This window comes from Pseudophryne corroboree, chromosome 6 (genome assembly GCF_028390025.1).
Source record: "Pseudophryne corroboree isolate aPseCor3 chromosome 6, aPseCor3.hap2, whole genome shotgun sequence".
In the NCBI taxonomy this organism is placed as follows: Eukaryota; Metazoa; Chordata; class Amphibia; order Anura; family Myobatrachidae; genus Pseudophryne; species Pseudophryne corroboree.
This window is the reverse complement of record NC_086449.1, coordinates 578,397,852-578,419,776: the sequence shown is the minus strand read 5'-3', so window position 1 is coordinate 578,419,776 and position 21,925 is coordinate 578,397,852. Positions and strand designations below refer to the sequence as shown.

The following is a 21,925-nucleotide window of genomic DNA, read 5'->3' as shown; positions in this document are numbered from 1 at the left end:
AGAACGTGGCAACTACAGTTTAATGCTAAAAAATGCAAAATCATGCACTTGGGTCTCAAAAACCCAAAGGCTAAATATAGTATCAAGGGTACTATAATGGAAACTACTGAGGAGGAAAGAGATTTAGGAGTCACTATTTCAAGTGACTTGAAGGCAGGAAAGCAATGCAACAAAGCAATGAGAAAGGCAAGTCAGATGCTTGGTTGCATAGGGAGAGGAATCAGTAGCAGGAAAAAAGAAGTGATAATGCCACTGTATAGGTCATTGGTACGGCCCCATCTGGAATACTGTGTCCAGTTCTGGAGACCCTATCTCCAGAAGGATATAAATACATTAGAGAGTGTACAAAGAAGGGCAACTAAAATGGTGCATGGCCTACATCACAAAACTTACCCGGAAAGGCTAAAAGATCTTAACATGTATAGTTTGGAGGAGAGAAGGGAAAGGGGGGACATGATAGAAAGTTTCAAATATATCAAGGGTCTTAACAAAGTTCAGGATGGAAACATTCTTCAAAGGAAAAGAAGTATTAGAACTCGAGGGCATACATTGAGACTGGAGGGGGGGAGGTTCAGGGGAAATTTAAGGAAAAATTACTTCACAGAAAGGGTATTGGATAAGTGGAATAGCCTCCCATCAGAGGTGGTAGAGGCTAAGACTGTAGGGCAATTTAAACATGCTTGGGACAGGCATATGAATATCCTTACAAAGAATTAAGGTTAAAAAAGGGTTGAGATTGCCTAAAGGATAAAATAAAAAAAGGGGCAGACTAGATGGGCCAAGTGGTTCTTATCTGCCGTCAAATTCTATGTTTCTATGTTTCTATGTAACATCTAGTGTGGAATAGTAAGTGGTGTTTTTATATCCGGACCACAGGAGTGATGATCCCTCCTGCAAACTGCTTCTTAGTCACAGGCAGACTCCAGCAGCAGCTCACCTGTTCCTCTTTCCTTTCATAGAAGGCTTCAAACTGCTGCTGCAACTCTGCACTGGGGAGGAAATCATCACAGTTCATCCTTCACATATGTTCCTGCTCCCGTCTCTCTTTAATGCTCTTCCTTCACCTGCTTCAATGAGTCATCAGTAATATAGCCAAGCCTTTCCCATATGTACCTCTGCTCCTTGTTTCACCAAGCGTACCTCTACCCCCATCCCCATGAATGCCTCTGCCACCTAACTCCCCATGTGCACCTATCATATACCCTCCCCATATGTACCGCTGCCTTCCGAATTACCAAGCATGCCTTTGCACCCTCCCCATGAATGTTCCTGACCCCCCCTCCCCATGAGTGCCTTTGCCTCCTACCTCCCCATGTGCACCTATCTATCATCCCCACTCTCCATATATACCTCTGCCTCAACAAGCATGCCTCAGCACCCTCCCCCCCATGAGTTCTTTTGACCTCCCTACCAGGGCTGTCTTAACAGTAGTTTAGACCCTGGGCTCCCCCCCAACTGTATGCATGGCTACTACTGCTCCCCCCCCCCACTATATGCATGACCGGTGCCTCCCCCCAACCGTATGCATGGCTGCTGCTGCTCCCCACCCTAACTGTATGCATGGCTGCTGCTGCTCCCCCCACAACAGTATGTACCCCACTGTATGTAGGGTAACTGTTGCCCCCCCCCCTCCCAAACTGTATGCATGGCTGCTGCTGTTAACTCCCCCCAACTGTTGCATGGCTGCTGTCCTCCCCTAACCTGTCTGTTGCATGGCTGCTGCTGCTCCCTCCCTCCCTGACTGTGTGGTGCATGCACACTTGCTTACCTGTGGGCTGTGAGTATTGATAGTCAGGAGGAATCAGCATGTCAGCGCTCTAAGCCCCATGGAAACTGCCAGAGCAGAGCTACACGTGACTGCAAGGTAGGGGGGATACCTTACTTGCTGTTGCTGCAAGCTAGAGGGGTGGGGGCGGGGCGGGCATTACCATCCACGTCTGAAAGCTGGGGGTGGGGATTTACTGGCTGAAATGGCCCAGGTCCCTATGATCGTGGGGCCCTTGGGCAACTTATATTACGCCCATACAAGGAGACTGTCCTGCTCTCTCCCCATGAGTGCCTCTGCTCCCTACATCCCCATGTGCACTGATCATCTCCCCTTCCCATATGTACCTCTGCCTTCTCTTCCCATGAGTGCCCCTGACCACTGCCTCTCCAGTTGTGCCTCTGATCCCCCTCCCCATGAGTATCCCTGGCCTCTTACTCCTGGGGGTGGGCCTCTAGTGTGTGTGTGTGTGTGTGTGTGTGTGTGTGTGTGTGTGTGTATATCTATCAGAGGGAGAGAGTTCCAAGTAACTTTTTTATTCAATCCTTTTGGCGGGTAGTGTCCAGTCATAGAATCCTCTTGGTTTCTGAAGACAGTAATTTGCCTGTACAATAACCTTCCCGAGTGGTGGAGGGGATATAGTCTATGATTTTAGATTACAGAGATTGTAATATATGTCCATGTTGATTGAAATGCAATGCCACTGGCTGATCAGTATCACTTCTTTCTTAAGCTGGGTACAGATTAAACAATGTGCAAACTACGCAATGGTCGTCCCAATTTTCCTTGAACTCTCAGACAAACGATAGAGGGCATACACACTGTGCAATCATACAAATGACGGAACAATATATTCTGCTTCATTAGGTCGTGCATACACACTGTGCAATGTGTTGAAAATCATTGACAATATCAGATTGATCAGCATGCACAATCAGTCTGAAGATGTGATGACATGAGTGCGCTGTACTGCGTACAAACTGAACGGTCTGACATTCAGATCCATCTGCAACTGGGCAGTGGTTCAAAAATCGTGTACCCAGCCTAAGGCAATTCTAATAGTAGAATGGTGGACTGCCATCTGTTCTTTAACACATCTCATTGTCTGTCCACAAAATATAGCCCAAAGGGGCATATGATTATATACCACAAAAGTGGAAGAACAAGTGACCACATGTCCGATCGTCTATATTTTATTTTGAGTGGGTCCAGGTTGTAAGTACGTATATGTTACGCAACTAAACAATGTTAGCTGCCCCATGTTTTAGTAAGCCTATTGCTGTTGGACTTGTTTCCAAAACAAGAGATATCGCTACATACTAGACTGTCGTAAAGGTTCTTCTCCTGGCTAAAACACACCATAGGTTGTTGCCGAATCTAGGTAAGTCATTGTCACTAGATATAATAGGCCAAATGGCCCTAGTGGCTTGTTTTCGAACCACAGATTTGGCCAGGGTTATTTCATTCACCCATGGAATCACTTATAGCTTCTGTTGTTGTTTTCTAGTTGTAGATTACCAATTGTTGCCTAGGTAACACAAGGAGCTCTTGTTTTTGTTGTTTAAGTAACTGGAGGAGGGATCCCCGTTTAAAACATTTTTCCACTATTTTAGTAAATTCAGCATTAAACTCTTCAATGTTACTGGTGATACGAGCAATCTGTAATATCTACTAACTATGTAGGCCTTTTTGCGTTCTGGTGGAAGATGGCTGTTGGCTGACAATAGTGTGTTTCTGTCTGTATCTTTATTATATACTGAATTGGCAATCTTGTTATTTACCACTTTAATAACAACATTCAACTTATGTGTAATCACGCTATTATAATTGTACATTAAATTAATATGGGTCTACATTGTATTTACAGTATGTTGTCTATATTGTTGGAGAAAAAACCTGCACCCCCGCCCTAGTGATAGCAGTGCTCCCACACATTGAGGCAGATGCACTAGCCTTGGAGAGTGATAAAGAGGAGATAAACTACCAACCAGCCAGTTCCTGTCATTTTTCAAACATAGCCTATAATATGGCAGTTAGGAGCTCATTGGTTGGTACTTTATCACTCTCCAAGGCTTAGTACATATGCCCCACAGTCTTTTAACCTAGAAGTATATAACCTCTTAAAGAAAATACACTACCTGATGTCCGGATGGCAGCTTTAAAACATTATCCTACAGTTCACATAGGTACAAATCCTGTAAAACAAAGAATAAAGTGCTTCCTACTGCAATTTATGAGTGAGACTGTATCAAGTGGATCTGATAAATCCCCAAGTGCACATGTATCCATGGGCGCCGACAGCTCTGTCGTGCCCTGGTAATGAGAAGGGGTGTTGCCAATAGTTGAGTGTCGGCCGCACGGTCCACAAAGGTGGCACCAGTGAGAGCAAAGATGGGCGGCGGGGGTGGGGGTGCGGGTGCGATCGCTTCCTCCCGCACATCACACAGGGAGAGAGCACTGACTGCCTCTGCAGGTGGGGGCTTTAGCGGGACCCGGGAGAAGAGTACTCACTCCTTACGCTCTCTGCGCCACTGCACGTGCCATTTGGTATGGCAAATCAATGCCTTACATGAGCATTATAATATCCATAAACTGTTTCCTCAATTCCAACTTCAGCCTCGAGAGAGAGAGAGAGTCTGGCCATAATCTGGGACACCCATGATTTACCCTAGTTCTGCCGTAGATTAAAACCAGGTGAATTGCAGGCTTGAATCAACCAGCCACCGAATCTGTGCAAATCACAGGTGAAGAAATATTATGTCAAGCCTATCCATCCATCTATCCATCCATCCATCCCCCCCCCCTCTCTCTCTCTCTCACTTCCTCAGGATAACCCCCATAACACACAACCACAACATTTATAGGTGCACTCACCCCTTGAACATCTCCCCCATGCTGGTCACCGCAGCCATCGCGTCCCGGGCTCCACGTCTGTCCCCCTGGGTTACTAACTTCCGGCGGAAGTGATGTTGCGGGTCCCGGCCACATTGCCTTGATGATCCTGCACAACATAACACTGTTACGGAGCTGATCTACAGAATGCCACATTAGTGTGGATGGACAAACAATAATATATTAACCTGGACCCACTAATAGAGTGGGTCCAGGTTAATATATTATTATTGTTTGTCCATAATTCATATGAGTATGAAAAGTCTAGGGGAGGAATTCAATTTGCCCTGACAATTTAATGGGGGCAAAAAACGGGGAGTAGTCCCAAGCTTTTTCACAATTTTTATTTAGGCTATTCAATCACAGCCCGTTTTTTCCAACCGTTAAATTAACTGTTTTCAGGCATTAACACATAGGATCTGGCAGATTCTCCCGGACCTATGTGTTAACACTGCCACTGCTCGCGAAAACAGACTATTTACCGGGAGGGACTTTCGATCCTGTTCGGGTATGGGCCCTCATTCCGAGTTGATCGCTAGCTGCTTTCAGTCGCAGCCGTTTTCAGGGAGTGTGCTAAAAAACACAGGCGTGACAGGTAAAAACACAGGCGTGCCTGGGGAAACGGGGGAGTGGCTGGCCGAACGCAGGGCGTGTTTGTGATATCAAGGTAGGAGTAGGTTTGGAGCTGCTCAGAAACTGCATGAAAATTTTTACGAGCAGTTCTGCTAACCTTTCGTTCGCACTTCTGCTATGCTAAGATACACTCCCAGAGGGCGGCAGCCTAGCGTGTGCACTGCTGCTAAAAGCAGCTAGCGAGTGATCAACTCGGAATGAGGGCCATTGTAAAAACAAAATCCCCGTTAAGTGCAACCTCGGGGCTGACTTCGGGGATAACTGAATAGCCACAGGGAATCAATTAGCAGGGCCGGTTCTGCGGCTCTGTGCGCCCCGGGCGGCATTAGGGGGCGTGACTTCGTAGAGGGGGCGTGGTCATTTACGCCCCCTGTACAGACTGAAATGATGTGCGGTGCGCGATGACGTCATCGCGCACCGCACAGTAAAGGACCTCTCCGCGAAGGGAAACTAGACGCGTACGCGTCTAATTTCCCTTCACAGCGGCAGGGGGGGGGGGCAGCGGGGAGCAGCGGGGGGCACAGCAGCAGCGGATCTTGCCCTGGTGTGGTGCCCTCCGGATGGCGCCCTGCGCCCTCCGGAAGGCGGCGCCCCGGGCAAAAGTCCTGCTTGCCCGTGGCAAGATCCGCTACTGTCAATTAGCCCATGGTAAATTACCGTGGCTAATTGAATTCCCCCCAAAAAACTTGCAGATGGGGTTGTATTACATAGTTTTATGTTTAGCGAAAGCTTTGCATTTCTCTCATGCATTTTCAGTGTGCAGTGAATTCAACCATATATCTTTCAGACTGTATAAATAGTACTAATAACATTTCTTTTTTCTAAGGGGAGGAAAATACTCCAGAGAACTATTTGCTTCAAGGACCTTTTTCAAGAAAACCCAAAAGGATACGTACTGCATTCTCTCCATCACAACTTCTGCGCCTGGAAGGAGCCTTTGAGAAAAATCATTATGTAGTGGGCACAGAAAGGAAACAGCTTGCAAACAGTCTGTGCCTCACGGAGACCCAGGTAAAGCAGGAGTCACAGTAAACACTACTTCCCTGTTTGTACACATAACTCCTCAACGTTTAAGATTAATTGTTTTCAACATTTTTGCAACAAAATAAAAGCAGTAGTTTTGGCTGCCCTCCAACTTTGTACATTGAATACACGAGGAAGTAGAACTTAAATAGCTTCACTTAGTACATATTGGCTGACTTCCCCAGCACAAACATAGACATAAAGATTAGCAACAACATTATGGGGTAAATGTAATAGACTGCGAACTGCAGGCATTGGCAGGTTCCCGACGAGTCTGCCCGATGTTTAAAGTGGCAATCATTTAAAAGGCAAAGCCAACCTGGTTTTGCCTTTTAAAATGACTGCTACTTTAAAACATTGGGGGTAATTCTGAGTTGATCGCAGTAGGAACTTTGTTAGCAGTTGGGCAAAACTATGGTGGTCATTCCGAGTTGTTCGCTCGCTAGCTGCTTTTAGCAGCATTGCACACGCTAAGCCGCCGCCCTCTGGGTGTGTATCTTAGCTTAGCAGAATTGTGAACGAAAGATTAGCACAACTGCGAATATAAATGTCTTAGCAGTTTCTGAGTAGCTCCAGACTTACTCCTACACTGCGATCAGTTCAGTCAGTTTCGTTCCTGGTTTGACGTCACAAACACACCCAGCGTTCGCCCAGACACTCCCCCGTTTCTACAGACACTCCCGCATTTTTCCCAGAAACGCAAGCGTTTTTTCGCACACGCCCAGAAAACGGCCAGTTTCCGCCCAGAAACACCCACTTCCTGTCAATCACACTCCGATCACCAGAACGATGAAAAATCCTTGTTATGCCGTGAGTAAAATACCTAACTTTTGAGTAAAATAACTAAGCGCATGCGCTCTGCGAACCTTGCGCATGCGCAGTAAGCGACTAATCGCAATATAGCGAAAATCGGCAACGAGCGAACAACTCGGAATGACCACCTATGTGCAGGGGAGGCAGATATAACATGTGCAGGGAGAGATAGATTTGGGTGTGGTGAGTTAAATCTGCAATCTAAATTGCAGTGTAAAAGTAAAGCAGCCAGTATTTACCCTGCACAGAAACAAAATAACCCACCCAAATCTAACTCTCTCTGCAAATGTTATAGCTGCCCCCCTGCAGTGCACATGGTTTTGCCCATCTGCTAAAAAATTTCCTGGTGCGATCAACTTGGAATTACCCCCATTGTGCAGACTAACTGGGAATCTGCCAATGCTTGCAGTTTGCAGGCTATTACATGGTTTTGCCTATAAATGATTGCTACTTTAAAATACACTCAGACTCGCAGGGAACCGCAATTCGCAGGCTATTACGCTTACACCTATATGTGTGTAACTTTGCAATTGAAGGCAGCAGAAATGCTTACCTGCTTCCCCAATTGAATTCACAGTCTAGGGATGGCACTCCTCTCTCCTATTAATAGTCTAGGGCAGTGACGTGCGGTGAGGTCAGGGGCTGGGGAGGCACTGTAGCTAAATACCCCCCCCCCGAAAAAAAAAAAGTGCAGTCCCCCCACACCACTGAAACCAGCACCAGGCAGAACCAGCCAGGGGGGATAATGCCATAGCAGGGTAGACACTCAGTGTGGGGTCCCCCTGCCATGCCATTAAACACCCCCCAACCCAGTCAGCCCAGGGCTGGAATTCCTCGGAAAGTGGGGCCCCCAAAAAATCAAAATGGGGTCCCCCCTCCCGAGCAACAACCAGCACTGGGCTGATAGCCCAGTGCTATGCCCCGCACCCCTGGTGGCGGTGTGTGCGGGGTTCATTGTATGCTTATACTGTTCTTTACAGGTGGCCTACAGATCCCAGCAAGCCTGCCCCAGCACGCTGGCACTTGGAGAACCACAAGTGCCAGCATGCCCGGACATAAATGGTCCACTGGCACCTGTAGTCCACCTGCAAAGAATAGTAATATTGTTCTTTACAGGTGGCCTACAGGTCCGAGCAAGCCTGCCCCAGCATGCTGGCACTTGGAGAACCACAAGTGCCAACATGCCCGGACATAAAGGGCCCGCTGGCACCTGTAGTCCACCTGTAAAGAAAATATAAAAAAAAAAACACTACACATTCTTTAAAAAAACCTTTATTAAACTGGGTCTTCACCTGGGGGCGGCGGCCTTTAAGCTCTTTTGCGTGGCCGCCGCCTTCCCAGGGCTTCCGGCGTCTTCACCTGGGGGGGCGCCACATCCCCAGGGCTTCTGGCGTCTTCACCTGGTGGGCGGCGGCTGCTAAGCTCTTTTGCATAGCCGCCGCCCATCCAGGACTTCCAGCGTCTTCACCTGGTGGGCGGCGGCTGCTAAGCTCTTTTGCATAGCCGCCGCCCATCCAGGACTTCCACGACGTCTTCGATCTTCGGGAGCTCTTCTCTGCTCCTCCTCCGCCGTCGGACTGACAGCCGCTGCCTCGCGCTGACTTATATAAGTCAGCGGGAGGGGGCGGGGCGATGACGCGGCGAGCCATGATTGGCTCGCGGCGGCCATCTTGAATTTCAAAAATTACGCTGAGGCGCCATTTTTGAAATGGGTACCGCTTCCACTGCCAAACTCTGCACATAAGCCTGAATGCCGCATCCCGCCGCCGCCCGCATCTCCGCCGCCGCCCGCATCTCCGCCGCCAGCACCTCCACCGCCCGGCCCGCCGCATCCCGCACCTCCGCCGCCACCGACGCCCACACAGTGATTGACAGCGGATCCAGTGACGTATCCGCTGGCCAATCACTGTGGCCTCACTCACAGGGACGTGCTTTCATAGGTTGAAAGCACGTCCCTGTAGGAAAGCGGCACCTCTAATGATGCCGCTTTCCCATGTTATTTCAATGGGCTTTTCCTGCCCATTGCTAGGCCCCGCCCGCCCCCCGCTCCCATATCTTTTCCCAATCACTACGGGAGGCACCACGATCGGTGCCTCCCAAACTGATTAGGAACAGTTTAATGATGAGCAAAATAATAAAGAAGATACTTATGTGTCATAAGTATCTTCTTTGTATTATTTTACTCATTAATGACAGGGGAGGCACTGCCTCCCCTGACTGCACGTCCCTGGTCTAGGGATGGCACTCCTCTCTCCTATTAATAGGCTAGGGATTCTCTACTATTAATAGTCTAGGGGAGGCAGTCATCTCTCCTAGTCAAAGTCTAGGGATGGCACTCCTCTCTTATATCACCACTGTCTAGGGATGGCACTGCTCTCTTGTAATAACAGTCTAGTGCCCTTATTTGTCAATGAGTGATAAATTTCACTGTGAGTGATAAATTGCACCAGCGAATCCGCTCCGGGTGTGGTAGAATAGATAGACAGTGTCTAGTTAGACAGTCAATAGATAGACACCATGGCCCTCATTCCGAGTTGTTCACTCGCTAGCTACTTTTAGCAGCCGTGCAAATGCTAAGCCGCCGCCCTCTGGGAGTGTATTTTAGCTTAGCAGAAGTGTGAATGAAAGGATCGCAGCGCGGCAACAAAAAAAAGATTGTGCAGTTTCTGAGCAGCTCCAGACCTACTCAGTGCTTGCGATCACTTCCGACTATTTAGTTCCTGTTTTGACATCACGAACACGCCCTGTGTTCGGCCAGCCACACCTGCGTTTCCCCGGGCACGCCTGCGTTTTTCCACACACTCCCAGTAAACGGTCAGTTACCACCCAGAAACGCCCACTTCATGTCAATCACTCTGCGGCTAGCAGTGCGACTGAAAAGCTTCGCTAGACCTTGTGTGAAAGTAGGTTGCGTGTGTGCATTGCGGCACTTTCGCATGCGCAGAAGTGCCGCTTTTTCGACTAAACACTGCACTGCGAACGAAAACAGCTAGTGAACAACTCGGAATGACCACCCATATGTTAGACAGACATTAGGTCGACAGGGTCAAAAGTTCGACATGAAAAAGGTAGACAGTACAAAAGGTCGACAGGGTCAAAAGGTCAACATGAAAATGGTAGACATAAAAAAAGGTAGACCCCATGTTTTTTGCATTTTTGTGGTTTGTGTGGATAGTTTTGTCATCTGGCACCCCCAATTGTAGAAAGACATACCCTCGCGGGGCTCGCTGCGCTCGCCACGATTCGGGCTCGCCACAAGGTTTATAACCAACTCTATGCCGACATGAATAGAGAAGGTATGAAATAGTCCAAAACATGTTAATGTAAAAAAAAGTTTGTCTATCTTTTTTATGTTGACCATTTTCATGTTGACCTTTTGACCCTGTCAACCTAATGTCTAACATATGGTGTCTATCTTCTGACTGTCTAACTAGACACCGTCTAGCTATCAACCGGATACCATCCGCTCCTAACTGTTATTTTTCAAACCCAGCCTGTGACATGGAGTTAGGAGCTGATTGGCTGGTGTAATTTATCACTCACAGTGAAATTTATCACTCATTGATAAATAAGGGCATTAGAATGGTATTTCTCTCCACTATTAAAAATTCTATAGATTGCAGTCTTCTCTTCTATTAACAGTCATAACAGTCAAGGATGGCACACTTATCTTCTATTAACAGTTTAGGAATAGCAGTACTCTCTTCTACACTATGTAGACAAAAGTGATTGGACACTGACAGCAAATAGATCAACAAGATTTTATTGACATCATTACTTTGTAGGCAGGGGCGTACCTAGAACTTTATGGGCCCCATAGAAACATTTTGAAAGGGCCCAGATCCAATATTTACAGAAACTGTAAGAAGATTATCCCATTAAAGCACCATGTTCACAGATGTTAATGCACAGAATCTGTGAAAAGTTCACGGATTTGTGCGTTAATATGGTGACGGCACCTGCAACCCCCCCGAGTTATCAGGGATTTTTTTCATACCCACTGAGGGATGTGAAAAAAACTCCCCAATAACTGTTGGCTTCGGGGCTAATTGGATAACCCTGGGGGATCAATTAGCCCACGGTAATCTACCATGGCAAACTGAATTCCCCAATATGCAGAATATTGCCCTAAGTATCACAATATACATGAAAACTCAGCACAATGAAAAGAAAATCACATCATAGCACACAGTCACTGATAGAAAAATCATATTACAGCAACCTAGGTGACATCACACTATAATGACTCAGGCAGTACCAGCTCCTAAGTAATTACCAACATATAAAAGGTGGAAACAAATCCTGCATGGTAACTCACAGAGCAATAACAGCATAACCCAATGGTATTATGCATCCACTATTTATTTGAAAGGCATTACACATGTATATCAGGAGAGATTCAAGAGATACACACATAAATAACTAAAAGGAATAACTAAAAAAATAAAAAATGATACACTTACTGTAACCCCATAGACAAGGATATATTTGTACACTCTGATAATGTTGATTATCTTTACAGGAATAAAAGCTATACCTTAAACACACCATCAATACACTTTAAACCTTTAGCCGCTGCGGCCGCTATACTTAGTTCACACTCTACGCACCTTTTACGCTATTTGCGGACAGAGTCTCGTACAGTGTACGGACTTTGCGTACACACGCCGCGCTGACGGTACAAAGTACTCTCAGCGCGTACACACCCAGAGATACACTTAAAACCTTCTACAGCAATGCAATGCAATAATAACAATAATAATACACTTTAAACCTTAGCAGGGCAATGAGCACATGACACCAATTGTGATTAACCGCTGGGTTCCGACACCACAGTGGATTATTTCTGAAAGGGGGTTTACAATACAAATTATACACTACAATACAGACAATATATATAACAGAATAATGGCTACAGTCAATGTACATACGTGAGAATATTCGCGTGCGCTTCCTGGTCCAGTCCTCCGTAATCAAATAGATAACGTTGTGAGTCTTGTGACTGGCCTCTCTGCAGCAGGCTTTAGTTATACAAGTCTTCCAAAAGCAATACAATGGATACTGTAATCCCTTTGTCCATTGGACACAGGGATGCACCTTTACAGTACAGGAGAGGTCATAGGTTGATTTGAAAAGCTAGGCGATGTCTTTTTCAACTGCTCTTGTGGGTGGTCTCCTCTGGATTCCCGCCGCATACATAATATACAGTAAATACAGTTTATATCTATATTCTGCTTCTGCACATAACTATCCGCAGGAACATGCGATCTTCCGCAGACCAACACCGGAATGTTTCCCTTAAAATACCCTACAGCTGGATACCAAATACCACCTTATAACCTTAGTCTGTCCCCTCTTATCCTGTAAAGGTGAATCCCTTTGTTCTGCAACCATTTAAACAGCTATAACTTTCTGATGTGGTGCAAGGAGACTATGTGTACATTGTGCACTATTTGGATTAAATATGTAATGTGTTCTGATGGCCCTCCATGCGTACACAAACTCTGCCGTAAATACCCATACCACGCGCCGATGCGCAGGACCGCGGGAGCGACCATATGCAAAGTGCGTACATGTGCACGCACTGCAGAACAAGTGCACGCGCAGTGGGCATGTGTGTGCAGTTTATACGTGCTGTGTGTTCTGCAATATTTTTTGACTTTGACAACTCCCCCCCACACACACACCTCAACACCCAGGTAATAATAGTACATAACCCCCTATACATTATTACACACCCCAATCCAGACACCCCCAGGTAATATTAGTATACCCCCCAAACACACAGTACAACACCCCTGCAAACCCCCCCTCCCCCCAAAGATACAAAGATAATATTAGTGTACAACCCTTCTTCCATACATTACTATATCCACCAATTCACCTCCCCTCCCCCAGGTAATATCAGCAACTGTATGCCCCCCCTCACACACATTACTACTCTCCCCCCGCCCATCCCTGCCGTGTATTCTCTGTGTCACACGCTGCAAGTGTAACACTCTAGTATTAACACTGCAAAAGAGGAAAGGCAGTGGGGGCTTTACTCTTTTGCAGTGTGACTGGGTGCTGGGAGGAAAGCAGGCCCTAGAGGCAGTCGGGGCCCCATAGCAACTGCACTCCCTACACTTACGTTAGTTATGCCACTGTTTGTAGGTCCACCACATGCAGTTTACTGCAGTTTCCCCTCTTTGCAAACTGGCCACAAGTTGCTGGAAAACAGCAGGTGGTATGTTTTGCAATTTCGCCTTACATACAGTGACCAACTGCAACACTGAAGAAGGTTGAGTTGGTGTAGAATGCACCCGCTGCTTCAGTTCGTCCCAGAGGTTCTCAATGATGTCAAGGTCTGGACTTTGAGCTGGCTAATCCATCCAGGTTACCAAATTTTCTGTTTAGCAGTCTAGCATCGCTCGGTGTCTGACTGGGGCATGAATTGCCCACTGGGGGAATACAGTGATAGGGGCCCATGATTAGGGGTGTGGCCAGCCTCCACAGAGGCTCGGCTAAGCATTAGAAAGTGTATGATCTGGGCTCCTATGTGTGTGTATATATATATGCATATATATATATATATATATATATATATATATATATATATATATAATATTCCATGCATGATAATTTATCAGATGAATGTACTATAGAAAATATAACATAGTCCTGTGCAGTATAATGTAACATATGTCTAATGTGTCATTCAAGTGCAGAGTCTGGAATCTAGGCCCTCATTCAGAGTTGTTCGCTCGCAAGCTGCTTTCAGCAGCATTGCACACGCTAAGCCGCCGCCTACTGGGAGTGAATCTTAGCTTAGCAGAATTGCAAACGAAAGATTCTCAAAATTGCGAATAGAAATTTCTTAGCAGTTTCTGAGTAGCTCGACACTTACTTTGCCACTGCGATCAGTTCAGTCAGTTTCGTTCCTGGTTTGACGTCACAAACACACCCAGCGTTCGCCCAGATACTCCCCCGTTTCTCCAGCCACTCCCGCGTTTTTCCCAGAAACGGCAGCGTTTTTTCACACACACCCATAAAACGGTCAGTTTCCGCCCAGAAACACCCACTTCCTGTCAATCACACTCCGATCACCAGAACGAAGAAAATTCTTCGTAATGCCGTGAGTAAAATACCTAACTGTTGAGTAAAATAACTAAGCGCATGCGCTCTGCGAACATTGCGCATGCGCAGTAAGCGACTAATTGCAAAATAGAGAAAATCGTCAACGAGCGAACATCTCGGAATGAGGGCCCTAATCCCTAGCAGAGGGGGTGGGCCCTCAGGCAGTGGGGCCCACCCAGGGTTTCCTGAACAAATTACCCCTTTTCAAACTCGGCTAGCTCCCTCTGGCAGGCCATTTCGTTAGAACAGTGGTTCTCAAACTCGGTCCTCAGGACCCCACACAGTGCATGTTTTGCAGGTAACCCAGCAGGTGCACAGGTGTATTAATTACTCACTGACACATTTTAAAAGGTCCACAGGTGGAGCTAATTATTTCACTTGCGATTCTGTGAGGAGACCTGCAAAACATGCACTGTGTGGGGTCCTGAGGACCGAGTTTGAGAACCTGTGCGTTAGAACATGATCTAATCAGTGCCCCCTCTATCCGTTTTATACCTCACGAACATGTGTCTGCTGCAGGAGCACGCCATTTCACTTGTGCAGGGTCGGTTGCAATCACTTTTGTCTACATATTGGTATAACAGTGTAGGGATGGCACTACTCTTCTTTTAACAGTATAGGGATGGCACTACTCTCTTCTATTAACAGTGTAGCATGTGTTATAGTCAGAGTTGCAAAACCCAAGCATTTATCTTGTGCCCTTCATCAATGAATGAACTGCTGTCCAGTCAGGCAAATAACAGTAGAAGAGAGTTTAGGTTTGAAGTGTTGTAGCCTCTAGGGCAGGCTTTCTCAACCTTAGTCCTCAAGGCACACTAACAGTCCAGGTTTTAGTAGATGAGCGCCTGAAATTTTTCGGGTTTTGTGTTTTGGTTTTGGGTTCGGTTCCGCGGCCGTGTTTTGGGTTCGACCGCGTTTTGGCAAAACCTCACCGAATTTTTTTTGTCGGATTCGGGTGTGTTTTGGATTCGGGTGTTTTTTTCAAAAAACCCTAAAAAACAGCTTAAATCATAGAATTTGGGGGTAATTTTGATCCCAAAGTATTATTAACCTCAAAAAACATAATTTACACTCATTTTCAGCCTATTCTGAACACATCACACCTCACAATATTATTTTTAGTCCTAAAATTTGCACCGAGGTCGCTGTGTGAGTAAGATAAGCGACCCTAGTGGCCGACACAAACACCGGGCCCATCTAGGAGTGGCACTGCAGTGTCACGCAGGATGTCCCTTCCAAAAAACCCTCCCCAAACAGCACATGACGCAAAGAAAAAAAGAGGCGCAATGAGGTAGCTGACTGTGTGAGAAAGATAAGCGACCCTAGTGGCCGACACAAACACCGGGCCCATCTAGGAGTGGCACTGCAGTGTCACGCAGGATGTCCCTTCCAAAAAACCCTCCCCAATCAGCACATGATGCAAAGAAAAAGAAAAGAAAAAAGAGGTGCAAGATGGAATTATCCTTGGGCCCTCCCACCCACCCTTATGTTGTATAAACAAAACAGGACATGCACACTTTAACCAACCCATCATTTCAGTGACAGGGTCTGCCACACGACTGTGACTGATATGACGGGTTGGTTTGGACCCCCCCCAAAAAAGAAGCAATTAATCTCTCCTTGCACAAACTGGCTCTACAGAGGCAAGATGTCCACCTCATCTTCACCCTCCGATATATCACCGTGTACATCCCCCTCCTCACAGATTATCAATTCGTCCCCACTGGAATCCACCATCTCAGCTCCCTGTGTACTTTGTGGAGGCAATTGCTGCTGGTCAATGTCTCCGCGGAGGAATTGATTATAATTCATTTTAATGAACATCATCTTCTCCACATTTTCTGGATGTAACCTCGTACGCCGATTGCTGACAAGGTGAGCGGCGGCACTAAACACTCTTTCGGAGTACACACTTGTGGGAGGGCAACTTAGGTAGAATAAAGCCAGTTTGTGCAAGGGCCTCCAAATTGCCTCTTTTTCCTGCCAGTATAAGTACGGACTGTGTGACGTGCCTACTTGGATGCGGTCACTCATATAATCCTCCACCATTCTATCAATGTTGAGAGAATCATATGCAGTGACAGTAGACGACATGTCCGTAATCGTTGTCAGGTCCTTCAGTCCGGACCAGATGTCAGCATCAGCAGTCGCTCCAGACTGCCCTGCATCACCGCCAGCGGGTGGGCTCGGAATTCTGAGCCTTTTCCTCGCACCCCCAGTTGCGGGAGAATGTGAAGGAGGAGATGTTGACAGGTCGCGTTCCGCTTGACTTGACAATTTTGTCACCAGCAGGTCTTTCAACCCCAGCAGACCTGTGTCTGCCGGAAACAGAGATCCAAGGTAGGCTTTAAATCTAGGATCGAGCACGGTGGCCAAAATGTAGTGCTCTGATTTCAACAGATTGACCACCCGTGAATCCTTGTTAAGCGAATTAAGGGCTGCATCCACAAGTCCCACATGCCTAGCGGAATCGCTCCGTGTTAGCTCCTTCTTCAATGCCTCCAGCTTCTTCTGCAAAAGCCTGATGAGGGGAATGACCTGACTCAGGCTGGCAGTGTCTGAACTGACTTCACGTGTGGCAAGTTCAAAGGGCATCAGAACCTTGCACAACGTTGAAATCATTCTCCACTGCACTTGAGACAGGTGCATTCCATCTCCTATATCGTGCTCAATTGTATAGGCTTGAATGGCCTTTTGCTGCTCCTCCAACCTCTGAAGCATATAGAGGGTTGAATTCCACCTCGTTACCACTTCTTGCTTCAGATGATGGCAGGGCAGGTTCAGTAGTTTTTGGTGGTGCTCCAGTCTTCTGTACGTGGTGCCTGTACGCCGAAAGTGTCCCGCAATTTTTCTGGCCACCGACAGCATCTCTTGCACGCCCCTGTCGTTTTTTAAAAAATTCTGCACCACCAAATTCAAGGTATGTGCAAAACATGGGACGTGCTGGAATTTGCCCATATTTAATGCACACACAATATTGCTGGCGTTGTCCGATGCCACAAATCCACAGGAGAGTCCAATTGGGGTAAGCCATTCCGCGATGATCTTCCTCAGTTGCCGTAAGAGGTTTTCAGCTGTGTGCGTATTCTGGAAAGCGGTGATACAAAGCGTAGCCTGCCTAGGAAAGAGTTGGCGTTTGCGAGATGCTGCTACTGGTGCCGCCGCTGCTGTTCTTGCGGCGGGAGTCCATACATCTACCCAGTGGGCTGTCACAGTCATATAGTCCTGACCCTGCCCTGCTCCACTTTTCCACATGTCCGTGGTTAAGTGGACATTGGGTACAACTGCATTTTTTAGGACACTGGTGAGTCTTTTTCTGACGTCCGTGTACATTCTCGGTATCGCCTGCCTAGAGAAGTGGAACCTAGATGGTATTTGGTAACGGGGGCACACTGCCTCAATAAATTGTCTAGTTCCCTGTGAACTAACGGCGGATACCGGACGCACGTCTAACACCAACATAGTTGTCAAGGACTCAGTTATCCGCTTTGCAGTAGGATGACTGCTGTGATATTTCATCTTCCTCGCAAAGGACTGTTGAACAGTCAATTACTTACTGGAAGTAGTACAAGTGGGCTTACGACTTCCCCTCTGGGATGACCATCGACTCCCAGCGGCAACAACAGCAGCGCCAGCAGCAGTAGGCGTTACACGCAAGGATGCATCGGAGGAATCACAGGCAGGAGAGGACTCGTCAGACTTGCCAGTGACATGGCCTGCAGGACTATTGGCATTCCTGGGGAAGGAGGAAATTGACACTGAGGGAGTTGGTGGGGTGGTTTGCGTGAGCTTGGTTACAAGAGGAAGGGATTTACTGGTCAGTGGACTGCTTCCGCTGTCACCCAAAGTTTTTGAACTTGTCACTGACTTATTATGAATGCGCTGCAGGTGACGTATAAGGGAGGATGTTCCGAGGTGGTTAACGTCCTTACCCCTACTTATTACAGCTTGACAAAGGGAACACACGGCTTGACACCTGTTGTCCGCATTTCTGGTGAAATACCTCCACACCGAAGAGCTGATTTTTTTGGTATTTTCACCTGGCATGTCAACGGCCATATTCCTCCCACGGACAACAGGTGTCTCCCCGGGTGCCTGACTTAAACAAACCACCTCACCATCAGAATCCTCCTGGTCAATTTCCTCCCCAGCGCCAGCAACACCCATATCCTCCTCATCCTGGTGTACTTCAACACTGACATCTTCAATCTGACTATCAGGAACTGGACTGCGGGTGCTCCTTCCAGCACTTGCAGGGGGCATGCAAATAGTGGAAGGCGCATGCTCTTCACGTCCAGTGTTGGGAAGGTCAGGCATCGCAAACGACACAATTGGACTCTCCTTGTGGATTTGGGATTTCAAAGAACGCACAGTTCTTTGCGGTGCTTTTGCCAGCTTGAGTCTTTTCAGTTTTCTAGCGAGAGGCTGAGTGCTTCCATCCTCATGTGAAGCTGAACCACTAGCCATGAACATAGGCCAGGGCCTCAGCCGTTCCTTGCCACTCCGTGTGGTAAATGGCATATTGGCAAGTTTACGCTTCTCCTCCGACAATTTTATTTTAGGTTTTGGAGTCCTTTTTTTTCTGATATTTGGTGTTTTGGATTTGACATGCTCTGTACTATGACATTGGGCATCGGCCTTGGCAGACGACGTTGCTGGCATTTCATCGTCTCGGCCATGACTAGTGGCAGCAGCTTCAGCACGAGGTGGAAGTGGATCTTGATCTTTCCCTAATTTTGGAACCTCAACTTTTTTGTTCTCCATATTTTATAGGCAGAACTAAAAGGCACCTCAGGTAAACAATGGAGATGGATGGATTGGATACTAGTATACAATTATGGACGGACTGCCACGGTTAGGTGGTATAAAAAAACCACGGTTAGGTGGTATATATTATAATAATAATACAATTATGGATGGACGGACTGCCTGCCGACTGCCGACACAGAGGTAGCCACAGCCGTGAACTACCGCACTGTACACTGGTTGATAAAGAGATAGTAGTATACTCGTAACAACTAGTATGACACTATGACGACGGTATAAAGAATGAAAAAAAAACCACGGTTAGGTGGTATATATTATAATAATAATACAATTATGGATGGACGGACTGCCTGCCGAGTGCCGACACAGAGGTAGCCACAGCCGTGAACTACCGCACTGTACACTGGTTGATAAAGAGATAGTAGTATACTCGTAACAACTAGTATGACACTATGACGGTATAAAGAATGAAAAAAAAACCACGGTTAGGTGGTATATATTATAATAATAATACAATTATGGATGGACGGACTGCCTGTCGACTGCCGACACAGAGGTAGCCACAGCCGTGAACTACCGCACTGTACACTGGTTGATAAAGAGATAGTAGTATACTCGTAACAACTAGTATGACACTATGACGACGGTATAAAGAAAGAAAAAAAAATACCACAGTTAGGTGGTATATATTATAATAATAATACAATTATGGATGGACGGACTGCCTGCCGACTGCCGACACAGAGGTAGCCACAGCCGTGAACTACCGCACTGTACACTGGTTGATAAAGAGATAGTAGTATACTCGTAACAACTAGTATGACACTATGACGACGGTATAAAGAAAAAAAAAAAATACCACAGTTAGGTGGTATATATTATAATAATAATACAATTATGGATGGACGGACTGCCTGCCGACTGCCGACACAGAGGTAGCCACAGCCGTGAACTACCGCACTGTACACTGGTTGATAAAGAGATAGTAGTATACTCGTAACAACTAGTATGACACTATGACGGTATAAAGAATGAAAAAAAAACCACGGTTAGGTGGTATATATTATAATAATAATACAATTATGGATGGACGGACTGCCTGCCGACTGCCGACACAGAGGTAGCCACAGCCGTGAACTACCGCACTGTACACTGGTTGATAAAGAGATAGTAGTATACTCGTAACAACTAGTATGACACTATGACGACGGTATAAAGAAAGAAAAAAAAATACCACAGTTAGGTGGTATATATTATAATAATAATACAATTATGGATGGACGGACTGCCTGCCGACTGCCGACACAGAGGTAGCCACAGCCGTGAACTACCGCACTGTACACTGGTTGATAAAGAGATAGTAGTATACTCGTAACAACTAGTATGACACTATGACGACGGTATAAAGAATGAAAAAAAAACCACGGTTAGGTGGTATATATTATAATAATAATACAATTATGGATGGACGGACTGCCTGCCGACTGCCGACACAGAGGTAGCCACAGCCGTGAACTACCGCACTGTACACTGGTTGATAAAGAGATAGTAGTATACTCGTAACAACTAGTATGACACTATGACGACGGTATAAAGAAAGAAAAAAAAATACCACAGTTAGGTGGTATATATTATAATAATAATACAATTATGGATGGACGGACTGCCTGCCGACTGCCGACACAGAGGTAGCCACAGCCGTGAACTACCGCACTGTACACTGGTTGATAAAGAGATAGTAGTATACTCGTAACAACTAGTATGACACTATGACGACGGTATAAAGAAAGAAAAAAAAATACCACAGTTAGGTGGTATATATTATAATAATAATACAATTATGGATGGACGGACTGCCTGCCGACTGCCGACACAGAGGTAGCCACAGCCGTGAACTACCGCACTGTACACTGGTTGATAAAGAGATAGTAGTATACTCGTAACAACTAGTATGACACTATGACGACGGTATAAAGAATGAAAAAAAAACCACGGTTAGGTGGTATATATTATAATAATAATACAATTATGGATGGACGGACTGCCTGCCGACTGCCGACACAGAGGTAGCCACAGCCGTGAACTACCGCACTGTACACTGGTTGATAAAGAGATAGTAGTATACTCGTAACAACTAGTATGACACTATGACGGTATAAAGAATGAAAAAAAAAACCACGGTTAGGTGGTATATATTATAATAATAATACAATTATGGATGGACGGACTGCCTGCCGACTGCCGACACAGAGGTAGCCACAGCCGTGAACTACCGCACTGTACACTGGTTGATAAAGAGATAGTAGTATACTCGTAACAACTAGTATGACACTATGACGACGGTATAAAGAAAGAAAAAAAAATACCACGGTTAGGTGGTATATATTGTAATACAATTATGGATGGACGGACTGCCTGCCGAGTTCCGACTGCCGACACAGAGGTAGCCACAGCCGTGAACTACCGCACTGTACTGTGTCTGCTGCTAATATAGACTGGTTGATAAAGAGATAGTATACAATACATACAACAATATACTACTATACTGGTGGTCAGGCACTGGTCACCACTAGTCACACTGGCAGTGGCACTCCTGCAGCAAAAGTGTGCACTGTTTAATTTTAAATTAATATAATATTATGTACTCCTGGGGGCTCCTGCTATAACAACCTGCAGTGCTCCCCAGTCTCCCCCACAATTATTATAAGCTTTGCCTTTTATACATTGATGTGCAGCACACTGGGCTGAGCTGAGTGCACACAGACTGAGTCACACTGTGTGACTGGCTGCTGCTGTGTATCGTTTTTTTTCAGGCAGAGAACGGATATAGCAGAGAACGGATATATTATATTAAAATAAATAAAAGTTAACTAACAACAACTGCACTGGTCACTGTGGTAAACTCTGTCTGACTCT

The 21,925-nt window shown here is 46.3% G+C and overlaps 1 protein-coding gene and 1 long non-coding RNA gene across 4 annotated transcripts in view; one reads left to right on the top strand and one right to left on the bottom strand.

The window, feature by feature from the left end:
* The window catches only part of LOC134932990 (uncharacterized), a 107,249-nt gene that overhangs the window by 65,282 nt on the left and 20,042 nt on the right, over nucleotides 1-21,925 (bottom strand). For all 3 annotated transcript variants that reach the window (XR_010179549.1, XR_010179550.1, XR_010179551.1), the window contains exon 2: nucleotides 4,640-4,766. This is a non-coding gene — a long non-coding RNA (uncharacterized LOC134932990). The remainder of the gene's footprint in view (nucleotides 1-4,639; nucleotides 4,767-21,925) is intronic.
* Nucleotides 1-21,925, top strand: part of LOC134932989 (homeobox protein EMX1-like) — a 90,758-nt gene that overhangs the window by 67,043 nt on the left and 1,790 nt on the right. The window contains exon 2 of the mRNA XM_063927900.1: nucleotides 6,117-6,301. Coding sequence (XP_063783970.1) covers nucleotides 6,117-6,301 — 185 coding nt within the window. The remainder of the gene's footprint in view (nucleotides 1-6,116; nucleotides 6,302-21,925) is intronic.